The sequence below is a fragment of the Argopecten irradians genome, chromosome 8, assembly GCF_041381155.1.
Source record: "Argopecten irradians isolate NY chromosome 8, Ai_NY, whole genome shotgun sequence".
NCBI lineage: Eukaryota > Metazoa > Mollusca > Bivalvia > Pectinida > Pectinidae > Argopecten > Argopecten irradians.
The window spans coordinates 26940559-26966442 of record NC_091141.1 but is presented as its reverse complement, the minus strand read 5'-3'; the positions used below and the strand labels follow the sequence as shown (position 1 = coordinate 26966442).

Below are 25884 nucleotides of genomic sequence, written 5' to 3'. Positions count from 1 at the left end.
TTGTCTTTTGATGCCTTGGATAATGCTATAAAGTAAAACAATTCTAACTTTATCCAATTATTTACACTACAAGAGGACATATGTAACCTGATTATTTGATGTTTGACTTGTGATTCACATACAAAAAAATATTCAGTCCTGTTGTGTTACTTGATATGACCATTCAAAGCAAGGCTAATGAAATGCAGCTATCCTATAATAATAAACAGAATTTAATAAGTTCTGCTACTGTTGGTATTCTTTTCTTAAGTTTCTTGTTGCACCCTCAGTTATCTCATTCAGAACAAAGGAACTGCAGTTACTGAGTTGCTACAATGGTTCTAGCACCAGTCCTTAAGCTAGCTCCATCTTTGGGTTGGAAGATGGAAAGCTTATTAATTAATAATATTCGTAAGGTCATAGGTCAGTGTCCTCTTATTAACTTCCTTCGAAAGATTATATAGTGGTGAGTAATCCGGACATGTTTCCATGCGGTGCTTGAACTCTGGACTGTGATTTCAAACCAATACTGACCAGTTACCATCATGCAGGTACTACATATAACCGTGTAGGTCTGTGGTTTTTCTCTGGGTACTCTGGCATTTCTTCATCTGAAGTTGTAAATGAGCTAGTCCAACAAAATAAACCAAATAATCTCAGAAGCAGATACATTTAGAGATTGATTCATAAGAATAGAATAAAGACTGGGCCTCTTGTTCTTTCCATGTCCTGCCTTTGAAATAAACTGCAAATGTTTTGTGTACTATATGGAAATGTGTTTTAAGACATTGTGTTAACGTCTGTCTGAGTTACACAAATTAAAGAGATATAAGTGGTTTTTTTTACCTAAAGATGTAGGAGTTCAGCAGAATTTTAATACATTTACACAAACAAGACATTGTTACAAGTGTGTGTCATACTGATCTGTTGGAAATACCCTTCAGCTACCGTTTAGTCAGCGGTAGGAGTGTGTATTCACATTAACTTTGACAATATAACAAAAATTTAAAGGTAGTTTAGGCAAAATATAGGTAAAGATAATCAGTTATTCAGTGTTGTATGTATACCAAACAGGTGGCCATTACTACAAAATAAATGTACAGAAATGAGTCATGGGTAATTCATTCAGCATCTTGGAGTTTGTTCATGGGACGATTGAATGTCGGTTTTGGAGATAATATGATTCAGGAAGTCAGCTAGATATACAGTGTGCTTCTTAGTATATTCTTCAGGCTGGAAGGTAATTGGTATTGTTACACAACTTGTGAACATATTTATTTTACATTTTGATGACTATTACGATTACTATTACTATTTTAGTGTCACCTTTATCCGACAAGTGACCAGACAGCAGAAGTACACAAAGGTGTAAACATTCTGCAAGTAATCTTCAAAATGAAAGTTAAAATGACCTCTAAGAACTGCTTTAAGACCACCTTAGCGCTATACAACAAACGTACAAATTTTGAAGAGTACATTTAATTGTCTCATTGTGGATGAAATTCAGGTTTTGATACAGAAGGTAATCTAACAGTGCCCAAGGGATTGTATACCAAATAAGGTAAAAATAACAAAACAGCTTCATTGTTCACATTGCTCACAGAAAGATCTCAGAGATTCAGGGGTGGTCTTCTTAAAATTCTGTTCTTGATATTTTGCTTAGGGTTGTGTTGAATGTCAACAAGATAGCTTGAGTATGAATGATTTTCTCCAGAAATTGAATGTAAAGGATCCATACTAGTTTACTTAGCTAACCTATCTCACCTGTCTCATGAGGTACAGTAGTCAACAAATATCATATGTTGACCATTAGTTTATGTAAATTCTTCTGTGAACAAATTCCCTCTGTATACACAGTCAACACCTGACTAAGTAGGCTGAGTATGGCTAGTTTCCAATGTCAACTGTCCTCCACTGAAGTTGTTATGTAATTTGGTCGGAGTTTCTGTCACCACGCTCTAGATTGAATGTCTTCTAGTTCAGAAAATTCTGATTTGAAATTGCTTCAGGTTTCTTAGGTTTGGCTAATATTCAGCATTCTTGTACATTCAGTGTCATATTTCTCTTCAACATATATGTATCAGTTTCACTTTAAGCTATCAAATGACCTGAATATTTTGTTCATGAGTGTCATATACTTAATTGTTCTGGCCAAATGTGATATCAGCTGTGCATTGTTACATGATATTTGTAGAGTTGCAATAAAAACATTTTAACAATGACTATATGTGTCAGTAGTTAACCTTTCTATGCAATTTTCAGATTGACATTTGGTTTCTTTTGAAAATCTAGTATATTATTTCACTTTTTGTTCAAGTTATCTTCAGTTGCATGGAATATGTAATCTATATTTCTGTCATGTTTGTACTGAAGTACTCTTTACAGTAAAACATATATTCCAGAGAGCATGATAAAACAAATAATGTCACAATTGATACCTACATGTAAGGGCAGATAACTCTGTAATATGCAATCACAATTTATAATGATTATCTCCAATTTAGTACATTAGTATCTTATGTTTAATTTCTTATTTCTTCTTTGCCCTTTTTGCTTATTATTAATGAAGTTTTTGAGTTTATAAATCATGTGTTGTAAATTTTAAAAAATACTGGTATTCTAACAATTTTATGCATATTTACTTTAGAAACACTTTTACAAAAATTTTACTTTGACAACTGATGTTTGGACCGCTGTTGTAAATCTACCGTTATCAAAATGCAAATAATTTGCCAATCTTAAAACTTGAAAGTGATCAATGTTTGTTCTTATGACTATTTGCATTGCTTGTGTCAACACTATTGTGTTAATTTGAAATTGTAGATTTGATTCATTTTGATTTACCTAAACGGTGGAAATAATGTATGTTCTCCAGATCAAATATATTGCCCCCTTGATGTGAATTAAATGTTGTATTTAAAACTACTCGACACAACTTGTTCGCTACTGCATACAATATTGATTCTGTAAAGATTGTATAAATATTGACTGCTATTTAAAAGATATCGTTTTCACACAGAATTCATTAAATCGTCAACTGTTTGGTTTAAGTTGGGCACAGAAATTCTTTAATATCAAATCAATGTTTGAGGGGTAAAGTTACAGTATTATATGTATGGGATAGAATGTCACATTGCCTGGACCAGATCCCCGTCGACAGCCATCTTGAGTTACAGAATGGTTGACTGTCACTGTGTGGACATTTAAAACTAAATCAGCAAACTCAACGAGTTTTAAATGGAGGTCCATGAATTCCTTACTAGCAGAATCTGAACAAATTGCTGTATCAGCAAATTTTTAAAATTGTCGCAATTCTGCAATTTTAAACTTATAAATTTACTTTTCGGGTTACTCTTTGATAAACCATTTTGTTGACCTAAACATTTAGAAAATGTTATCTTCGATTTCTTGCATTATGATATTTTTAAGTGATAATATTTTGAGTCATATAAGAATCACCGATTTACTTTAAATCTTAAGCTATATCCCAGTTTCCAGATTGATCAATTTACCATAGAGACAATGGTATGCATACAAACAAATTCTGTCTGAGAAACCTGTCTATTAAGACCACACAAAGGATAACAAATGTCCTTATAGACAAGCACTCTTGTTTGGCCATTTGAGACTTCAAGAAAGTGGTCTCATTAAACAGGTGGTCTTTATAACAGGTGGCTGCTAAAGACAGGTTTTACAGTGCAAGCAATTTATGAAATAATATCCATGCAGTGATTATCTAAATCTGTACTTATATAAGTGGGAGGTAACTAATGCATGGTCAGAATATCCTTTGATGTGTCCACTGGTCATCATGCTTTTATAACTCCAGTAATTACATGTCCAGTCAAGGACAAATTGTCGCACATGTCCTGAACTATTGACCAACATCTTGGACCGGTCCTGTACCTGTCCTGTACTGATACAGGGATTCACGTATACCTCGGGCTTAATCACCGTAAGTGATCGACATATGGAGTCCTCTTTGACAATCAAACATAATTTATGTGAGCTGTGGTCAAGCTCTGTCAATTGTTGGCCTACTAACATTGGTCTTGAGTAGTATTGACCATAACATAGGTGAGAACTTTTTTTTTCACCTGGTCACTTGATGATTTCTCAGGTATTGTTGTAGCCCTGGACAGGTGAGAGAAAGTTTATTGATAGCAGACATTTATCTGTCTGGAGTTTAGAGGTGGTGTCATGGAAGGCCATGTTTCTCCGGAGTAGAATAAGTCTAAATCTCTTCACTGTACGCGAGCGTAGAAATATACAGGTATAAAAATATCATTGTTTAGTATTGACAAACTGTATCATTTGTCCTTTGTGACAATTGTCTGTACATATTACGTTTGGCCAGTTATTTTTGCAGTTCAAAATTTTCATGGATTGAACTAGAAATGAGAAAGTTAATTTTAGTGGGTTTTTTTAATTTCACAATTCGGCTATAAGAGAATATATATATAGTTAATTCAGTTCTCAATTTTTCGTGGATTTCACGATGGAAGCAATATAAAGATATTCCGCAAAATATATAGTATCCTCTTTTTACCTGTATATACAAAGCTGTACAATGTCTTCTATACAAGAAATATTAGATCCTTGTAATGTGCCATCATAAATAGATAGCAAATAGGTAAATATCTGATGTTGGTGATGGATTACTTGACTTGAGTTATATAACCATTTCAAAAAATCCATGTACTCAAAAATGTTTTGTGAATTCTCTGTTAAAGATAGAACAGGTAGAGTATTCATATGTAAAGTTTGATGGAATTACACACCCATTATATGATAAAAGACAAATTAACTCAACAGTTTAGGTAAACTCTTATGTAAAATATCCCTAACATATTCATACTGGTAATATTCAAAATGGGTATGGTGCACACTGTACAATGAAGCTTAGTTTAGCACTAATGCATTTATATATGCACTGATAAGTTTATTTCCCCTACAAAGGGCAGCTATACATACAAATTATTCGTGTTCTTAAAAAATGTACCTAATTTGACATTCAAATATTATACATAGGATGGATGTTAAAAGGCACAGCTAGTAACTAAATCATCATAAAAACTGCAGTCAACTAAAATATACATTCACCATTTTCTTAGTGTTTGTACTTAATCTGAAATAAGCCCCTGCTTGGTAATAAGCGCCCACCCCCATCCTCATTTTTGGAGTGATGTATCATTAGAAGTATAAGCCCCATCAGTGTGTGATGATATTGACATTCATTGCCATGGTAACATATCTACACATCTGTTGACATTGTCTCTCTATCCGCTTCATTTCCCGAACGATATAAAAAATTATGTTAAACTCCAAGTGTTGATAATAATTACAGAAATCTGAGCGACTCAGTCATTCATCATCAATGTTGTTTTTGTGACACTTGTCTGAAGAAAACTATGTCTAAACACTGCTCACCTGTGAGTTTGGACTTTGTAGTTAACAGAAGACAGATCGACTGAGGCCTTAGATTTGAGGGCGGCCATCATTGAGACGTTGTCAAGTGATCCATAATTCTCTGATTATCTGTCATGATGGCATACTCTAGATGAGCGTGGCCAGTTTTTTGATGTCTATTGGATAGAGTGACCAATGACTTTTATAAGGGAAAAAACAGATTACAGGTAAATAATTTACCACATGTTAAAGTACTAGTGTCTACCACATAGAACAATTAACCATACCTTGTTGTATAGTGTGTAGTCAGAGGTTTTTGCTGGAATGATATTTTTGCAATTTCGTGGGACATTGATATTATCACAATGTTACAGGTTTTTATTTTGATCCACAAATAATAAAAAATCTGTACCTAGAAAGCCTGACCGCATCGAAATTTGATTTGTGAACATAGTATCTTTCATGTTTTACCCCATCAAGATAATCTGCTATGAAACATTTTCTAGAAAGCAAATGCAGTTTGGTTTGTTTTAGTTTTACGTCCTATTAACAGCCAGGGTCATATAAGGACGTGCCAGGTTTGTTGGTGGAGGAAAGCCGGAGTACCTGGAGAAAAACCACCGGTCAGCGGTCAGTACCTGGCAACTGCCCCACATGGGATTCGAACCCGCATCCCAGAGGTGGAGGGCTTGTGGTAATATGTCGGGACATCTTAACCACTCGGCCACTGCGACCCCGTAGCAAATGCAGAATATCATCTATAACCATATATAGAATGATAACTAAATTTATACTATTTCGCTTCGTGTGCAGTACAACTTGCATTTTATGTATAAGAAAAAAAAGCTACTGAAACTTAACTTGTTTAAACTGTCAATGTCACCAAGTCCAGCATATTTGGCCAGTTTAGTCTGGTTTCCAGATTATAAAGGTTTTAAATTATTATAAATTTAGAAGAAAAAGCAATCTTACTGGACCAGAATACACAAGTATACAGAATACATAGCTCCAGATTAGACAGGGATCAGATTAGGCAGTGATCAGATTAGACAGCAATCAGGTTAGACAGTGATCAGATTAGTCAGTGATCATATTAGACGGTGATCAGATTAGACAGTGATCAGATTAGACAGTGATCAGATTAGACAGGGATCAGATTAGACTGTGATAAGATTAGACAGACAGCCATCAGATTAGACAGTGATCAGATTAGACTGTGATAAGATTAGACAGACAGCGATCAGATTTGACAGTGATCAGATTAGACAGGGATCAGATTAGACTGTGATAAGATTAGACAGACAGCCATCAGATTAGACAGTGATCAGATTAGACAGGGATCAGATTAGACTGTGATAAGATTAGACAGGGATCAGATTAGACAGTGATCAGATTAGACAGGGATCAGATTAGACAGTGATCAGATTAGACAGGGATCAGATTAGACAGGGATCAGATTAGACAGTGATAAGATTAGACAGGGATCAGATTAGACAGTGATCAGATTAGACAGTGATCAGATTAGACTCTGATCAGATTAGATAGTGATCAGATTAGACAGGGATCAGATTAGACAGGGATAAGATTAGACTGTGATCAGATAAGACAGTGATCATATTAGACAGTGATCAGATTAGACAGGGATAAGATTAGACAGTGATCATATTAGACTGTGATCAGATTAGACAGGGACCAGATTAGATAGTGATCAGATTAGACAGGGATCAGATTAGACTGTGATAAGATTAGACAGGGATCAGATTAGACAGTGATCAGATTAGACAGGGACCAGATTAGATAGTGATCAGATTAGACAGGGATCAGATTAGACTGTGATAAGGTTAGACAGGGATCAGATTAGATAGTGATCAGATTAGACAGTGATCAGATTAGACAGGGACCAGATTAGATAGTGATCAGATTAGACAGTGATCAGATTAGACAGGGATCAGATTAGACAGTGGTCATATAAGACAGGGACCAGATTAGACTGATCAGATTAGACTGTGATCAGATTAGATTGTGATCAGATTAGACAGGGACCAGATTAGACTGATCAGATTAGACTGTGATCAGATTAGATTGTGATCAGATTAGTGATAAGATTAGACTGTGATTAGATTAGACAGGGATCAGATTAGACAGTGACCAGATTAGACAGGGATCAGATTAGACAGTGACCGGATTAGACTGTGATAAGATTAGACAGACAGCGATCAGATTTGACAGTGATCAGATTAGACAGGGATCAGATTAGACTGTGATAAGATTAGACAGACAGCGATCAGATTAGACAGTGATCAGATTAGACAGGGATCAGATTAGACTGTGATAAGATTAGACAGGGATCAGATTAGATTGTGATCAGATTAGTGATCAGATTAGACAGGGATCAGATTAGACAGTGATCATATTAGACAGGGACCAGATTAGACTGATCAGATTAGACTGTGATAAGATTAGACAGACAGCGATCAGATTTGACAGTGATCAGATTAGACAGGGATCAGATTAGACTGTGATAAGATTAGACAGACAGCGATCAGATTAGACAGTGATCAGATTAGACAGGGATCAGATTAGACAGGGATCAGATTAGACAGTGATCAGATTAGATGATCAGATTAGACAGGGATCAGATTAGATTGTGATCAGATTAGACAGATCAGATTAGACAGGGATCAGATTAGACAGTGATCATATTAGACAGGGACCAGATTAGACTGATCAGATTAGACTGTGATCAGATTAGATTGTGATCAGATTAGACAGTGATCAGATTAGACAGGGATCAGATTAGACTGTGATCAGATTAGATTGTGATCAGATTAGTGATAAGATTAGACTGTGATTAGATTAGACAGGGATCAGATTAGATAGTGACCAGATTAGACAGGGATCAGATTAGACAGTGACCAGATTAGACAGTGATCAGATTAGACAGTGACCAGATTAGGCTGTGATCAGATTAGACTGTGACCAGATGAGACAGGGACCAGATTAGACTGATCAGATTAGACTGTGATCAGATTAGATTGTGATCAGATTAGTGATAAGATTAGACTGTGATCAGATTAGACAGGGATCAGATTAGACAAGATCAGATTAGGCTGTGACCAGATTAGACAGTGATCAGATTAGACAGGGATCAGATTAGACAGTGATCATATTAGACAGTGATCATATTAGACAGTGATCAGATTAGACTGTGATCAGATTAGACAGGGACCAGATTAGATAGTGATCAGATTAGACAGTGATCAGATTAGACAGTGATCAGATTAGACAGGGATTAGATTAGACAGTGATCAGATTAGACAGTGATCAGATTAGAGTGTGACCAGATTAGACAGTGACCAGATTAGACAATGATCAGATTAGACTGTGATCAGATAAGACTGTGATCAGATTAGACAGCGACCAGATTAGACAGGGATCAGATTAGACAAGGGCCTGCTTTGATAACTTTCATGTTGTGTTTATAATAGTCTTAACTTTTGTTTACAAATGTTTGTTTACCAACAAACATGTATTTACATGACCAGTATCTGTATAATTTTGGTATGTAATAGACTGGTTTGATGTGGTTGACTCACTACACCTGCCGATGATCTACCTTGGAGGCATTGTAAGGCTTAGCCAGTCAACACTTTGATGTTCTGGACATGATGACAACATCAGTCCAAGATAGGTTAATGTGCATCATTCTACTTTGGTGTGTCCACTGAATGTCCACTCAATGTCCAATCAGACATGGGCAGGTGACTAATAGCCCATTCATCATAGATCTTAATTAATATTGGCCCAGCCATGCATGGTCATCTGGGACAGTTATACATAATAGTAGGTTGTCTGTGAGATTGCTACAGAAAAAATGAGTCACTGCAGGTAAAAAGACATAAAAAAAGACAAAAAAGATAAATGTCACGTAAAATAGTTTATAGAAAAAAGGAAAAATATTAATAACTTCATTTACAAAAAAAGATATTTCTATAAAAACAGAATATTTTAGATATGTAAACTGGTTATGGTAGTTAGAATATTGGTGTTCTTATTACAATGAAATTAACATGTAAAGTTTATACCTGAAGCGCAAACCAGCTTATTTTTACATTGACTTTAAAATTCTTGTGTTTTCATGCCCAGCAACATTTTAACAGTGATTTAACTTTGTGATTTAAAGGCAAAATGTTGTACTTGTAGTTTGATCTGTTTTGTGTTGATTTATTTTCACAAATTTTGATTGCCTGCAAATATGCAAAAATCAATCGCTCATGAAAATAAATTGGTTTACTGTCTCTGAAGATATAGGGGTAAATCTTAGAATATACCACGTGACACCTGGAGACAATACCATAAGAATTATATTATTTTAGTTCCTGAATTATTCATTTCATTTAGACCACCTCTGTTATCTGTCCGTGTGAATTCCTCTGTGTTTTATTGACGACACAAATATCACGAGAGCTTCCTGACGATTCCTATCTAAGCTAACCTTTGTCTTCCTTGATTTACTGTCTGTGAGGGATACAAGACATTGATAAACATGTATATATCTTATTTAATGGAGTTGCTGTCAATTTGTTAATACATATGTATACTCCCAGGGGGTGCATGAATTATGGGGCTATACATCTGGAATTCACTTCATATGCGCTTAGAAAAATTAGCAATAAAGAATTTCTGAAATGGAGATTATTTTGGTTATGAGTTCGGAAAACATGGAGTACTGAATAGGTTTGTGTTAATTGGTTTTTGTTTTTGTTTTTTTTGTGTGTCTTTTTTGTGTGTCTTTTTTTTTTTTTGAGGGGGGGGGGGTTACTCTGGTTTTTCTTCATCTAAGTCTGGCTCATCTTGAATGACCTTGGCTTTTGATAGCACTGTAAAACAATAAATGCTTCATTGTCGCCAGCAGAATGGTTTGTTTTATATAACACTTGTGTTATATTGCTGGGGGTTGAAATATAGACGGCTGGAGGTATTTAACCTGAACACATGAGACATGTTGGCTTCTAAATAACCCTTATCTTAGTACAAAAAACCACAACCTTGGTACAAATAAAAAAACATTGGAGAAATAATTTTGTTTTGACACGAGATATATTTTTTAGATGGATTCTTGTTCAACAGCTATTTAAATGCCATATATGTGTAGGAAGTGAATATGAGATTAGATGTGATTTTTATCACCTCATGAAAACACATGGAAGATAATTGATTGGTTGTTCTCGTGCACTGAAAATCATTAATTTGGTACTTGTCAACCATTTTAAAAAATGGCTTACAGCCGGGGTCAAATTTTAGCCATTATCTTTTTGGTATAAATTCCTGGGTTTCAAATTACATGAGCCATCATTAGCCAAACAGGCAAAAACGATGCTTTTTGAAGAGCAACACGTTTTCAGTTTTTTTGCTGCTGTAAATCATACAATAAAATCTGTGATGGTGATTGGTAGATAATACAAGAATTGAATCCATGTATTACGTACAGTTATGTCATAGGGTGGGCTGACAAGGAGTTAACATACAGTTGATTCCTGATTTGTCAAAGACAAGACAACAATCTGTAATATGCTGTTTTAGGGTTTGCTTTCTGCCAAAGCCTTTGTCACCTACCTGGGTATTGATCAAGAAAATCACTTTAAGTCTAATTATTGAAGATATAGGCCCAATGATTACATGGCTCTTTGTTAATAGGAGAACATTCTTGTAGCTATATACATCTACCGATATATTATATAAGGAATAGAATTCCTCAGATTTTATAATAAATGCTTTCAATGCTTTCACTACTTTGGAAAAATTAAAGTGAAGGAATTTTCTTATATCAAGTTAGCTTTAATGCAAAAAATTTAACTGTACAATATTTTTAAAAATTATTTATGTATAATTGCTGTGATGATATCAGATTTAGTAGCAATATCATTGATTATAATATTCACCCTATAGTCAAAGACTAGTTTTATAATCTGCTGAGCAAGGAATTTTATATCAATATGGACAATTAATATAATATAATGGAAATGCATACAAATGGGTTTAACGGTACATATGTATCAAAACCCAAGAACTTCAACTTAGAAGCACTAAATCAAATGGAAAACTGACAGATTTAAATAGTTTTGATTGAATATAGAAATGGAAGGCATTGATATGTGTTGAGATATAAAAGCTGGCAGGTTCATTGACTAAATGACGTCTGTCTGTAGGTTTACCAGGTTGACCTCGCAGACTGAATGTCGACTGTCACCATATACATACAGAACTTTGTTAAGAAATCAATGATCACTCAAACCCCAATGTACATGTGAATGGTTATATCAATAACCCTCTTTGTGTGCCATATTTTATTGAAAATTCTATTTGACCCGTGGAAACAAAAACTTTCTCTGAAAGAAGCTTATTGTCTGGGAAAACATTTATTAACTTACGAGGAAATTTCAACGCCGTCTGCTCGCAGATTATAGAATACAGGTGCATTTTGGTATTAAATTCAACAAGTATTACTGTGAACAAGCCCATTTTTGTGTGCAATGAAATTTTGCATATTTTGCTAGCGATAAGGAATTTATGAAAATTATTCACTGCAAAAATGGTTCAAGTACAGTAAGTGTATGAGTCTAAATCATGAAATAAGATCAACATGGGTCCACAGGTTAATAACCAAGATCGGTTACAGTGAGTAATCCCTGTAGATCTTATCTTTCATGCGTTTGAAATGATAGGATATAATGACATGTTTTGGAAGCATAAAAGTGATACAGATGAATGTACCCAGGTATATGTAGATAGAGTGACCTTGATGTCCATGCAGTACTAGATTGATGTGGGTATGGTGACCTGATACTTAATACTGTGTACCAGGTTGTTGTGTGCTCATACCTTTTATTAGCTGACCATGGTAGTTCTAGCTCAGGATCATGTATAACCTTGCTGAACTAGAGGTTGTAAATGTGTAAAAACATATTGTAATAGATGTTTGTGTTTATATTCAACTATTCAGAGAAAGTCATGATGTCAACACTTTAAAACCTGTAAGCAAAATTTGCCTATATGAGCAAAACAAGCTGATTTGTAAACTCTGTATTAAAGTTTTCTTGAACTAATGTATAGAGCTGAATTTCATATTTCAATTCAATTCAAGTGTGAAATATGAAAATTTCATAGAAATGTAGTCTTATTTCCAAAAGTTATGTTTTGTTGGACTTAAGACCATGCTAAAGGTGGGCAAGTTCTAGGAGACAATTAAGCTATCATTTCCTTTTATTAGCTCACCTGTCCCGAAGGGCCGGTGAGCTTATGTCATGGCGCGGCGTCCGTCGTCCGTCGGCGTCCGTCGGCGTCCGTCTGTCCGTCAACATTTCCTTTAAATCGCTACTAGTCATAGAGTTCTGAATGGATTATAACCAAATTTGGCCAGAAACATCCTTGGGGGAGGGGGAACAGAACTTGTATAAATTTTGGCTCTGACCCCCCAGGGGCAGGAGGGGCGGGGCCCAATGGGGATATAGAGGTAAATCCTTTAAATCGCTACTAGTCATAGAGTTCTACATGGATTGTTACCAAATTTGGCCACAAACATCCTTGGAGGAAGGGGAACAGAACTTGTATAAAGTTTTGCTCTGGTCCCTCGAGGGCAGGAGGGGCGGGGCCCAATAGGGGAAATAGAGGTAAATCCTTTAAATCGCTACTAGTCATAGAGTTCTGAATGGAATGTAACCAAATTTGGCCACAAACATCCTTGGGGGAAGGGGAACAGAACTTGTATAAATTTTGGCTCTGGTCCCTCGGGGGCAGGAGGGGCGGGGCCCAATAGGGGAAATAGAGGTAAATCCTTTAAATCGCTACTAGTCATAGAGTTCTACATGGATTGTAACCAAATTTGGCCACAAACATCCTTGGAGGAAGGGGAACAGAACTTGTATAAAGTTTTGCTCTGGTCCCTCGGGGGCAGGAGGGGTGGGGCCCAATAGGGGAAATAGAGGTAAATTCTATAAATCGCTACTTGTCCTCGAGTTCTACATGGATTGTAACCAAATTTGGCCACAAACATCCTTGGGGAAAGGGGAACAGAACTTGTATAAATTTTGGCTCTGACCCCCCAGGGGCAGGAGGGGCGGGGCCCAATAGGGGAAATAGAGGTAAATCATTTAAATCGCTACTAGTCCTAGAGTTCTGAATGGAATGTAACCAAATTTGGCCACAAACATCCTTGGGGGAAGAGGAACAGAACTTGTATAAATTTTGGCTCTGGTCCCTCAGGGGCAGGATGGGCGGGGCCCAATAGGGGAAATAGAGGTAAATTCTATAAATCGCTACTTGTCCTAGAGTTCTGCATGGATTGTAACCAAATTTGGCCACAAACATCCTTGGGGGAAGGGGAACAGAACTTGTATAAAGTTTGGCTCTGATACCCCAGGGGCAGGAGGGGTGGGGCCCAATAGGGGATTTAGAGGTTAATATTAAAATTCCTTCAGAAAAGAAACAATGAACCTGTATTCAGAACATTACTTGGCATTGCAAACCAGGTGAGCGATACAGGCCCTCTGGGCCTCTTGTTATAGATCTGTATGTCTATTTTTAGCATGGAAACTAAAACAGCTGTGTTATTAATGTTTTTGACACAAGTAAAATTTGTTCATTTTTAGCTCACCAGGCCCGAAGGGCCGGTGAGCTTATGTCATGGCGCGGCGTCCGTCGTCCGTCGTCCGTCGTCCGTCGTCCGTCGTCCGTCGTCCGTCCGTCCGTCAACATTTCCTTTAAATCGCTACTAGTCATAGAGTTCTGCCTGGATTGTAACCAAATTTGCCCACAAACATCCTTGGGGGAAGGGGAACAGAACTTGTATAAAGTTTGGCTCTCACCCCCCGGGGGCAGGAGGGGCGGGGCCCAATAGGGGAAATAGAGGTAAATCCTATAAATCGCTTCTTGTCCTAGAGTTCTGCATGGATTGTAACCAAATTTGGCCACAAACATCCTTGGGGGTAGGGGAACAGAACTTGTATAAAGTTAGGCTCTGACCCCCGGGGGCATGAGGGGCGGGCCCAATAGGGGAAATAGAGGTAAATCCTATAAATCGCTACTTGTCCTAGAGTTCTGCATGGATTGTAACCAAATTTGGCCAAAAACATCCTTGGGGGAAGGGGAACAGAACTTGTATAAAGTTTGGCTCTGACCCCCTGGGGGCAGGAGGGGCAGGGGGCCCAATAGGGGAAATAGAGGTAAATCCTATAAACCGCTACTTGTCCTAGAGTTCTGCATGGATTGTGACCAAAATTTGGCCACAAACATCTTTGGGAGAAGGGGAACAGAACTTGTATAAAGTTTGGCTCTGACCCCCCGAGGGCAGGAGGGGCGGGGCCCAATAGGGGAAATAGAGGTAAATCCTATAAATCGCTACTTGTCCTAGAGTTCTGCATGGATTGTAACCAAATTTGGCCACAAACATCCTTGGGGGAAGGGGAACAGAACTTGTATAAAGTTTGGTTCTGATCCCCCGGAGGCAGGAGGGGCGGGGCCCAATAGGGGAAATAGAGGTAAATCCTATAAATCGCTACTTGTCCTAGAGTTCTGTATGGATTGTAACCAATTTTGGCCACAAACATCCTTGGGGGTAGGGGAACAGAACTTGTATAAAGTTAGGCTCTGACCCCCGGGGGCATGAGGGGCGGGGCCCAATAGGGGAAATAGAGGTAAATCCTATAAATTGCTACTTGTCCTAGAGTTCTGCATGGATTGTAACCAAATTTGGCCACAAACATTCTTGGGGGAAGGGGAACAGAACTTGTATAAAGTTTGGCTCTGACGCCCTGGGGACAGGAGGGGCGGGGCCCAATAGGGGAAATAGAGGTAAATCCTATAAATCGCTACTTGTCCTAGAGTTCTGCATGGATTGTAACCAAATTTGGCCACAAACATCCTTGGGGGAAGAGGAACAGAACTTGTATAAAGTTTGGCTCTGACCCCCCCGGGGGCAGGAGGGGCGGGGCCCAATAGGGAAAATAGAGGTAAATCCTATAAATCGCAACTTGTCCTAGAGTTCTGCATGGATTGTAACCAAATTTGGCCACAAACATCCTTGGGGGAAGGGGAACAGAACTTGTATAAAGTTAGGCTCTGACTCCCCGGGGGCAGGAGGGGTGGGGCCCATTAGGAGAAATAGAGGTAAATCCTATAAATCGCTACTTGTCCTAGAGTTCTGCATGGATTGTAATCAAATTTGGCCACAAACATCCTTGGGGGAAGGGGAACAGAACTTGTATAAAGTTTGGCTTTGACTCCCCGGGGGCAGGAGGGGTGGGGCCCAATAGGGGAAATAGAGGTAAATCCTATAAATCGCTACTTGTCCTAGAGTTCTGCATGGATTGTGACCAAATTTGGCCACAAACATCTTTGGGGGAAGGGGAACAGAACTTCTATAAATGTTGGCTCTGACCCCCCGGGGGCAGGAGGGGTGGAGCCCAATAGGGGAAATAGAGGTAAATCCTATAAATCGCTACTTGTCCTAGAGTTCTGCATGGATTGTGACCAAATTTGGCCACAAACATCCATGGGGGAAGGGGAACAGAACTTCTATAAATGTTGGCTCTGACCGCCCGGGGGCAGGATGGGTAGGGCCCAGTAGGTGAATTAGAGGTAAATATTCGAATTCCTTCAGAAAAGAAACAATGAACCTGTATTTAGAACATTACTTGGCATTACAAACCAGGTGAGCGATACAGGCCCTCTGGGCCTCTTGTTTTTTGTCCTGTTCATAATAAATAACACAATGAATATGAAACTATTGTTCCACTTCAAACATCCTATATTGCATGTCCTCATAATTAAGCTGGACTGATAGGTAGACTTTTTCTGCCTTTGTGTACTTCCTATTGACGGGAAAATCCTTTGTTAAATTTGGCGTGACAGATAAAAATTATGTCATAGATGTCACAATAGATAAACGCTGCTGACATTCTCATGGTCACAGATTGTTTACTAACTTTATTGGTTTATTTCTTGGGAAATCTTATAAATTTACATGCCTCTCGCTGTCTTAATCTGTTTAGTTTACTGCTTGGTTAGAGATTTTACAATTGACATTTTAAATTCTTTATAAATATGTTCTAAGTTTTTGTCTTCATTGACACAGAAAAGCTTAAAATGCTGATTGAGAACTTGTGTCTATTATAAACAAAAACAATAGGTACACTAATAAGTCTCTATAATAAACCAATATCTTATTATGTAGGTGATATGAATGACTAAGGACTTCAGAATTTAGATTGCTCTAGCCGAGAATTGAAATAGTTCTCAGGATTGATCTGGTATCAAAGGCATATTAAATTTTTTTTTAATGAAGTACCAGTTAAAATTTTCCAAATTCACAGGATAGAAGGTTGATAGCAATCTGCTGATGGGAAGGATTTTAATTATGAAAATGTTGTTTTCTTTTTTAGATATATTCAGATAATTTTTTTTTTTAATTGAAATATTTTAGTAGAAATATAATAATTATTTTTGTCTGTTTCAGACTTGAGGTACCAATATGGGCCAACAGCAGTCTCAGACGGCCAGCAGGGAGCCTGTGGTGCGGCGACCACCTACACGGCCAACAGCGCCACCTAGTGCCCGACCTGTCAGTGATCTCGGGCCCAAGGGACCCAGTTATAATAACCCTGTAAATAAAGTGCTTCCCGCCGTGCTACCCACAAAGCACCAGCTACGCCCAGTGTCGCAGGAAATGAGTAAAATCATTCCGAACTATAAGGATATATACGCATACGATGATGACATAGAAGATAATGATAGTCTTGACACTAACCATGCTATGGATCATGAACTTAGTAACGGAAAAATACTGCATAGCAATGGTGGTATTCCGAATGGGAAAGTGGCTCATTCCGAAACAGGAAGTGTTGCTAGTGACAGTAGTTCATCTGGGCGAACGCCAAGTGTTTCATTTGATCCATCGGGGAAGTATAAGGTTCATCGGCGCCAACAGTCGGCGACATCTAGTCTGTACAGTCGAGAGAACACCATCGAGGAGGAATCAAAAGAAAGCTTAGAATTACGTGGCAAGCTTGATTCCATGTCTACTTCCTGTCCTCAAGTGTCTATCCCGGTCAGGAGTACGTTTGAAATGGACTCGTCACTGAACATGACCTATGCCCAGTTGGCAGAGGCCAGACGAAATAAGACTTTATCAATGATAGAACAAAAGACTGGTAGAAGGATAGAGGACCTTAGTAATGACCTGTCTGAGCACGCCAGCCGCCCCGTAACAAACTTGGTACGGTCTAATTCCACAAAGTCCACAAAAAGTATGGATGCTCTTGACGGACGAAAGAAGAAGCAAAGAGCTCCAGCCCCACCTGTAAATCGCCCCCCTGCCCCTCCTGCTCCTGTAACCTCCAAATCTGCCCCCTCGACACCGCGAGGACCCATACGTTCAATGTCCCAGCATGCACCACCCCGGCCCAACAATCCACCACCTCCTGTTTACAATCGGGGTTATTCAGTACAGTTTGAACCACCAGCTGATTATGACATGGAGGATATCTCTATCCCACCTCCTCCGCCTTTGCAAGGCATTCTCAAAACCAGCAAGTCCTACAACAAGCCTAGGGCAAACAATGTGGAATATACAAACAGTAATGGCCTAGATAATGATAGACAAAGGGAAAGAAAGCCGCCGTCAAGGTCTAACAGTCAGAGGGTACCCCCAATTGTTGCTCCAGTACGTCAGGAGGACCCTCTACTGCTGGAGATACAGAAACTGGCAGAGAAGAAGGCGGCCAGACGTCAGATGTCTGAGGAAAAAGAGAAAGAGAAACAGAGACTTGCTGAGGAAGAGCGAGAAAAGGAGAAAGTGGCAGAGGAAGAAAGGCTAAAACAGAAGGCAGAGAAAGAGTTAGCTGAAGAGAAAGAAAAGGCAGCTGCTCAAGAAAAGTCAGAAACAACTGGTGCTTCCAATAACACTGAACCTAGTTTAGTCTTTTCTAGTGGCAATGTTAAACCGCCTCTTCAAAAACAAGATGCTGTTGAGGAGGAGAAAAAAGTTCCTCCTCCACCCCCTCCTCCAGGAGTGATTCCTCCAGTTGAAAAATCTGCAACAGGGACATCCACCCTTGAGAGAAAGCCTTCCACAACATCCACAACTAGTTCAGCGGAAAGTGCAAACCGACGCCTTAGTTCCCTGTTGCAGCATGACATCAAGATTGCTGCTCAAGCTAAGGCTACTAAAATTGTCAAGAAATCCACCAAGGTGAAAGAGAAGCCAAAAGATCCAGCTGATGTATTCAGGGAGCAGCTGGAGAAGGCTGCATCCGACCGTGAACACAGAAGCAAGACAGAAATGAGTATAGACGAGTTAATGAAGAAGAAACGAGAAAAGGAAAATAACGTACCAGTAACTGGGAGAGTGATAGAGAAGGATACAGAGAAACAAACTGTGTTCAAGTCAGACAAACTAGTGGTGAAGAAACAGGATAGTAATGGGGCAGAAAAGCCTAAAGAAGTAATCACATTGGACTTGGATACAAAGGAAAACCCTAAACCAAAGTTTGAGAAAAAGTCAAAGAAAAAGGATAGTAAAGTTGCTAATGGTTCAGCAGCTAAGAGTTATCGTCAACGTCAACAAGAATCTGAATCTGAGGAAGAGAAAGATTTAGAGGCAGTTGACGATGTTCGAAACTCTAGTATTTACTCACGGGAGGACTGGACTCCATGTGATGATCTTGACTCTGATGACAATCTCTCTGATAAAGACCAAATGGTGACGTCAAGGGGACATGTTCAGGGCTTCAAATCCACCATTGTTCCAAATAAAGTCAATGATCTCAAGATTAAGGAAAAGAAAGGCAAAGGCAAGGAAAACAAATACACAAAGAGAGCTTCAGATGCCGCAGCTGAAGAACGGAGGAAATATGATAGCATCAAAAGATTCAAGAAATCAGTTCATAAAAGTGTCAGAAATGCTTTCGGGTCTATCAGTAAAGCTAGTGGAAAAATCCTCAGTAGACAGAAGTCTGAGGATTTGGAAATTGTTAACGAACCACCACCGCCGCCACCAAACTGGAAACTTAGAAGTTCTGTATCAGCTCCTCAGGCCATGAATCAAAATTTCGAGACGGAGCAGGCAATGAAATACATGGTACCTCATGGCTTCAGTGATCATAACTCAGATTCTTCAGATGAGGAAGAATATACAAAGGCAAGTGTAAATTTCGGACCTGAGGTTGATCACACTGATGACGAGGACGACAGTGATAAAGAGGAGATTCATCAGATGAAACGAGCTGGTGTTGCTTACATTGGCAAGAAAGGTCAGATAGTTGTCCTTCCTGAATATGAAAATGTGCCTGCAGGGAAGGACAGGAAAAGTGGTGAATTTGAAGGTCACGCACCTAAAATTTACCAGAAAAAGAAAAAGTTCACCTTTGATGACACTGTACGTAAGAAAGAGAGGCTGAAGCGAGAGGAAATGCTAAAAGAAGAGGTAAAGAAGGAGGAAGAGAAGAGAGAGGAAGAGCGACTGAAGGGAGAGGCAAAGGAGAAGGAGATGGAGAGAGTGCGGGAGATGGAGGCTCGGGAACGACTCCAAAGGTTAGAGACACAAGCTCAGATACAGCAACAGTTGCTGCAGCAACAGCAGATGGGAATCCTGTCTGCTCCCCCTCTCCCACCGCCAGCTGGGTTCCAACAGGGCTACAATGCTTCAGTGGATTACTCCCAGCTTCTTTCTCAGTCAAACCTCCCACAGTCTGGCTTCAACCTACCATATGGGTCACAGCCAATGTTCTCAGCGCCCATATATTCAGGCATGCCCAACATGTCGTTAGAGGACTTTTCGCAGTATATGAGAATGATGAGCATGCAGGGTTCTGCCCCAAACCCACAGCAACAGTATGCTTTCATGTTAAACAGTGTCAACCTTGCCAATCCAGGTATGCAAGGTGGTGGTTTACTACACATGCTTGGGCACCAGGACGGTACCAAGTATTTTAAAACTTCCTCACAGGAGTATTTAGACAGTGACAGAAACCAAGTGTTCAATAATTGGGTCGGTCCAACAAAACAGCCCGCCTCCAAGGCAACCGTTGTGCCCACACCTCAAATAGTGCAATCTTCTGGTGGGATGACCGTTGGTGCGAACTCTGTAACAGTGAGTGGACCTCGTGTGTCTACACACAGTGGTGGTCAGATCAGGACGAACAATATGGTAAACGATGATGAATCGGATACGTCCGACGGACTATCCCCACAGAATGCTGCCTTGGCTTCGGCAGCTGCTGCAGTCGCTAATGGAGGCCCTACCATCATCAATGGGTTTGATGGTGAAGGGGGCCATCGGACCAAGATCTCTGTGAGTGGGGGACATAACCCACGGGGCTGTAACAGACAGACAAGCTTCTCCTCTGTTAGGTAAGAGTTATATAATACCTCACTTCTAGCTTATACTAACACCAATTCTGCTGTACAATCTTATCACTGCAAATATCTCAGATGAAACTTTGATTCCTCGCCATAAAGATTCGATGGGGATATAGTGTTGCCAATGTCTGTCCCGTCCTATCTTCTCTAATAATTAGGCAGAGACCTTTATTATTTCTAGTTCTTTTTCCAGATTTTTTTTTACCTGAAATCACTGCTTTCTCCACCAAATGGATCAGTTTGAGTATACTGTAAAACTATAGAATGCCCGATATATATTATTTAGGAAGATAAACTTCTCTGAGAAAATGTAGATGGAAATCCAACCAGTACAAAAACATGCAATACCAATGCATCCATTTCAGTGGGATCTCAGTTTTGCAAATTTTTGTTCTTTAGAATATATTTTCAAAGTCCCCCATTATTCAAAACAAAGACCTATTATTTAGACTGAAAATCGATCTGGATAAAGAAACATCATTATTGGCATACCAATTATAAAGGCACTTATATCAGTGTTTTCTGCAAATATATCATATAAATATATAAAATAAGGTTAAGAATCACTATTTTCGAAAAGTAAACAACCTTCACAGTATTCGATACATTTGGAATAACACATTGTCATGAACAATCCATACCCTTCAATAGAGAGTATATAAGTTCCATTGAGATCCACCGGAAGTCTAATGAATAGTGTATCTTCTCTCTGTGTAGTGTGTGGTACGGCCAATTGTTTTATTTGTAAGGACCGGTTTGTTGATTATCCAGGAATAACAAAAACAAATTTCAGTTTGACCTTGAAGGGTTAGACGCTTCTTTCTGATAACAATTAGATGATGACCGTAACCTGAAGGTTTATGTACTGTGTAAGGTTAAACAGTATTGATTACTCTACACCAAAGGAAAAGAGGCGTGTGAAAATGTTACCAGTAAAGGAATACATTCTGTATATATGTATATGATACTTATAGTAAAAAAAAAATTCTTATTTTAACTATAAACTTGCAAGTTTGACACTGTCGCAGAAAAGTAAAAAAAAAAATCTTATTTTAACTATATATATAACCCTGCAAGTTTGACACAGTTGCAGAAAAGTGACAAAATTGTCTTGATGACATAACCATATGTAACTGAGACATTAAGATATGTAGCTTGGAAAAATTAAAAAAAAAAAATGTAATGCAATCATATCCCTGCTAGAGTGTTAACAATGTTAAATCTCGTCTTACTGCATTCTCAATTAAGGATTACTGGAATAATTACAGATTTGTCCAAAAAAATCATTTTGGTATAAGATATTGATGAGCTAAGGTTACAAAATGTCAGGTATATTTCACATGTGTTGTGTAATTTTGTGTAATGAAGTCTAAGATGTGTAAAAATTTTGACAACTGTCCAACATTTTATCCAACATATAAGCCAATCTGCTGAAACATGTGTATAGTAAAACTGAAGCATTAAAAATAAACCACAACTGATTTAAATTGAGCAGACAGGTAGTTTGTAAAGTGTAGTTAATTAGATTTTAAAGTACTTTTAAACCTATTTTATTATTTTATCAATAGTTTTTGTCTAACGCTTACCTCGACCGTGTCCAAATTAAGTTACATTTTGAGTAATTTTATTAGTTAAATGTATCCTTGCTGATCAGACTTTCACACGATCTGTGTGTATTGGTTGTCTGTGAGAGAGCTGGAAGTACATGAAAAACCACAATGGGAATCCTTGACGGAGGAACAGGTTTAAATAACAGACGCTAGATTTAAATGGACACTCCATTTACTTTAGAAAATTAAATATTAATCTCCATGTTCGTATTTACCACACGATATCCTTCCTGATCTGAACGGCTGATAGCTTTGTTCATTGGGAAACGAGACCTTTGTCAAATTTAGGGAATGGCAAAAACTGAAAAGCATACATGTACATTTAGCTGTGTGTGTATTTAGGGGGTTAGAGGGCAAAGGAGTGCTTTAAAATCTGGTACCTGATGAAATTTAATCATTCATACCTATATCATAGATATCTATGATTTGTCAACTTAATCACTAAGGTCCCAGGGTATTTTTGATAATTTGTAGACACACTAAGGTCACTTTAGAACTGGTATCAATTGGTAGCATTATCAAACTATTAATTAGTTAAATCAGCATTAAATATTTAATTATAATAACGTCAGAATGATGTGTTAGATAAACATAAACAATTTTTATTTGAAGTCAATATTACACTTTTTAAGGAATTGGCTAGTCTCCTAAATTCTTTTGAAAATATTTATCTAAACAAGCAGAAAGAGATAGAAATAATTGCTAATTTAATAATATATCAGAATATTTGGTAACATCTTTTAACATTAGGCAATGCTTAAATATTTTCATAGCTCGCAGACATTGCTCAACATTGATTTCATATTTTGTAAATAAGTATGTGAATGCCTTATGTGAAATTCCAAGGGGCTGTGGTGGCCGAGTGGTTAAGATGTCTCAATATATTACCACAAGCCCTCCACCTCTGGGTTGCAAGTTCGAATCTCATGTGGGGCAGTTGCCAGGTACTGACTGCTGGCCGGTGGTTTTCTCCGGGTACTACGACTTTCCTCCACCAACAAACCTGCCATGTCCTTACATGATCTTGGCAGTTAATACGACGTTAAACCAATAAAATCATAAATCTTTAAAATCCAACAAGAAGAAGATTTTATTAATTTATACATCACATTTATGTGCTTCTAGACCTAGACCTTGAAAGATCACGAAGCAATCTAACTAGCCAATCACAGATGCCGTTATAAAACAAGCATCATTGTTGGTTAGCTAAGTAAAACATTTTCAGATTATTTCTTGACTTTTGAAATACCATACTAGACCCACATTCACTAAAACCACATTTAATATCGTAAGCAATTTACCAGTTTCCGTGAGTATATATTACAGATTCCATTTCCTCGTGGTCACTGAACCGTACACTTAATAGGTACATGTACGTCATTTCAATTCCTGTCTATCTGTACTTACGTCAAACATTGAGGGATTGACTGTACTTGCTTCCATTTCTAATCCCAATTACCAATATTCTTATTAGCATGATAGCTCAATTTGGTATTCATCTGGGAATTCTTTCTGTCAATTACACGTGTAATGAAATTTGTATTTCAAAGGAAAATGTGAAATTTGTTGAAGAATTTTAAATCTCAGGCTAATCATTGATAGTTTAGCACTGATTTTGGACATCCAGGGTGTTCATGCATGCAATATTTTTACTACATTACTGTAAATTAGTCATTAGAATAAGGAATGTATACAGTGGTTTTACAGTAATGTAATGCTAATTTAATTTGAGTTCTATGAAAATAAGATGTTTAGAGTTATAGAACTAACAGATATTCACATGTGTTTTTTACAGTCATGTATGTACAAAATGCGCTACTTAGCCATTTCTTCTAATGCAATGTTGCAATCTTAACTCGGGTACACATTTAAAAATTTCCTTCATTTTTTGGTTTGTTTTTTTACCTATTGTTATAAGTGTACCCAATAAAATTCTGGCCTAAAACCTGTCCACAAAAGATTTCTTACTATAGTGATCTAATACCTAATGAAATGTCATTTAAAAGAAACTTTATATGTATTTCCATACCTGTCATTTGCCACGCCATGCAAGGAACTATTGCATATTTAAACATCAATGCTGCTAAAAATAAACTAAATATGTTTTAAATTGCTTCAGTGAAAAAATATTGTTATGCTACCTTGTGAGTTTACCTGAGAGTAAATGTTAACAATCTAACATCATCTGAAGGTATTTAAGTGTTTCACCTTCTTCCTTTAGTGTATTTCCCAGTAAAAATCTGGAGGATATATGATAAGATCTCGGGAATTCTAGGCCAGCTTGGGGTGTATTTACATATCAAATACTCGCATATGTCACTGACACATTTGAAAAAGAATAGTGTTTTTTACCCTTGAAGGAAACTTAATAGTAAAATTTGCCAGGTATTAAAACAATCATCTGGATCGGTACTGTAAAAAAAATTCAACCACTGAATTCTACAAATGATTTCAAATGAGATGTTGGCAATCAATTTAGAGACCTCCACTGTTGAATCTTGCATCATTATGATTTAGAGATGTTGGTAATCAATTTAGAGACCTCCAATGTTGAATCTTGCATCATTATGATTTAGAGATGTTGGCAATCAATTTAGAGACCTCCACTGTTGAATCTTGCACCATTATGATTTAGAGATGTTGGCAATCAATTTAGAGACCTCCACTGTTGAATCTTGCATCATTATGATTTAGAGATGTTGGCAATTAATTTAGAGACCTCCAATGTTGAATCTTGCATCATTATGATTTAGAGATGTTGGCAATCAATTTAGGGACCTCCACTGTTAAATCATGCGTCATTTTGATTTAGAGAGGGTGATTGTAGTGTAAAACTTATAAAAGGTTTACATCTTTGACATATCACATCAACCTATATTCCGTCTTTGCATATTACAGAGTTAGCTCCCTTGCAGGTAGGTATTGATTGTTGCGTCATTATTTTTTGAGCGCAATTCATGCTGTTTTCTCTGAAAAATATGATGTTATGCCTGCAAACACATGACGTCACAGTCAATACCTACCCGCAAGGGCAGATAACGCTGTAATATGCAAATACAGAATAGGTAATACCACTCTTTGGTTTATACTGAATATTTGGCTGCATTTCCCCCTTGAATTTCACACAAAAAAATTGTTTCATCTGTGAAATTCTACGGTAACATAATAGTCAATTATGCTCTTTTTTACTCATTCACCCCTGAAGACACATTTAGGTTCTTCTAAATCAAAGACTAGACCAGTCCTTATTAAGATTTCAGGGGTGGATGAGTTAATATGGTTTTAAAAACTACATATAATTGATTCAGATCCAGCTTGATAAAGATTTAGCTAAAAACTGAAAGATATAGTTCAAAATTTGTGAATCTTTATCTATTCGTGAAATATTTGATCAACTAAAATTGAACAAAAAATAAAGATAAATGTCATGGTAAACATTGTGATGATAAATAACATTTTTCTTATTTTTGTC

General features: G+C 37.7%; 1 protein-coding gene across 5 annotated transcripts in view; it reads left to right on the top strand.

Annotated features, from left to right (window-relative positions):
• The window catches only part of LOC138330008 (protein PRRC2C-like), a 51076-nt gene that overhangs the window by 20653 nt on the left and 4539 nt on the right, over nucleotides 1-25884 (top strand). For 4 of the 5 annotated variants that reach the window (XR_011209506.1, XR_011209505.1, XR_011209507.1 and 1 more), the window contains exon 3: nucleotides 16901-20793. Coding sequence is in view for 1 of the 5 variants with exons in the window: in XM_069277350.1 (XP_069133451.1) it covers nucleotides 16916-20793 (3878 nt within the window). In the remaining 4 variants the exon portion in view is untranslated. Of the gene's footprint in view, nucleotides 1-1079; nucleotides 1220-16900; nucleotides 20794-25884 lie in introns of those variants that run through there. The other variant, XR_011209508.1, reaches the window with a different exon arrangement.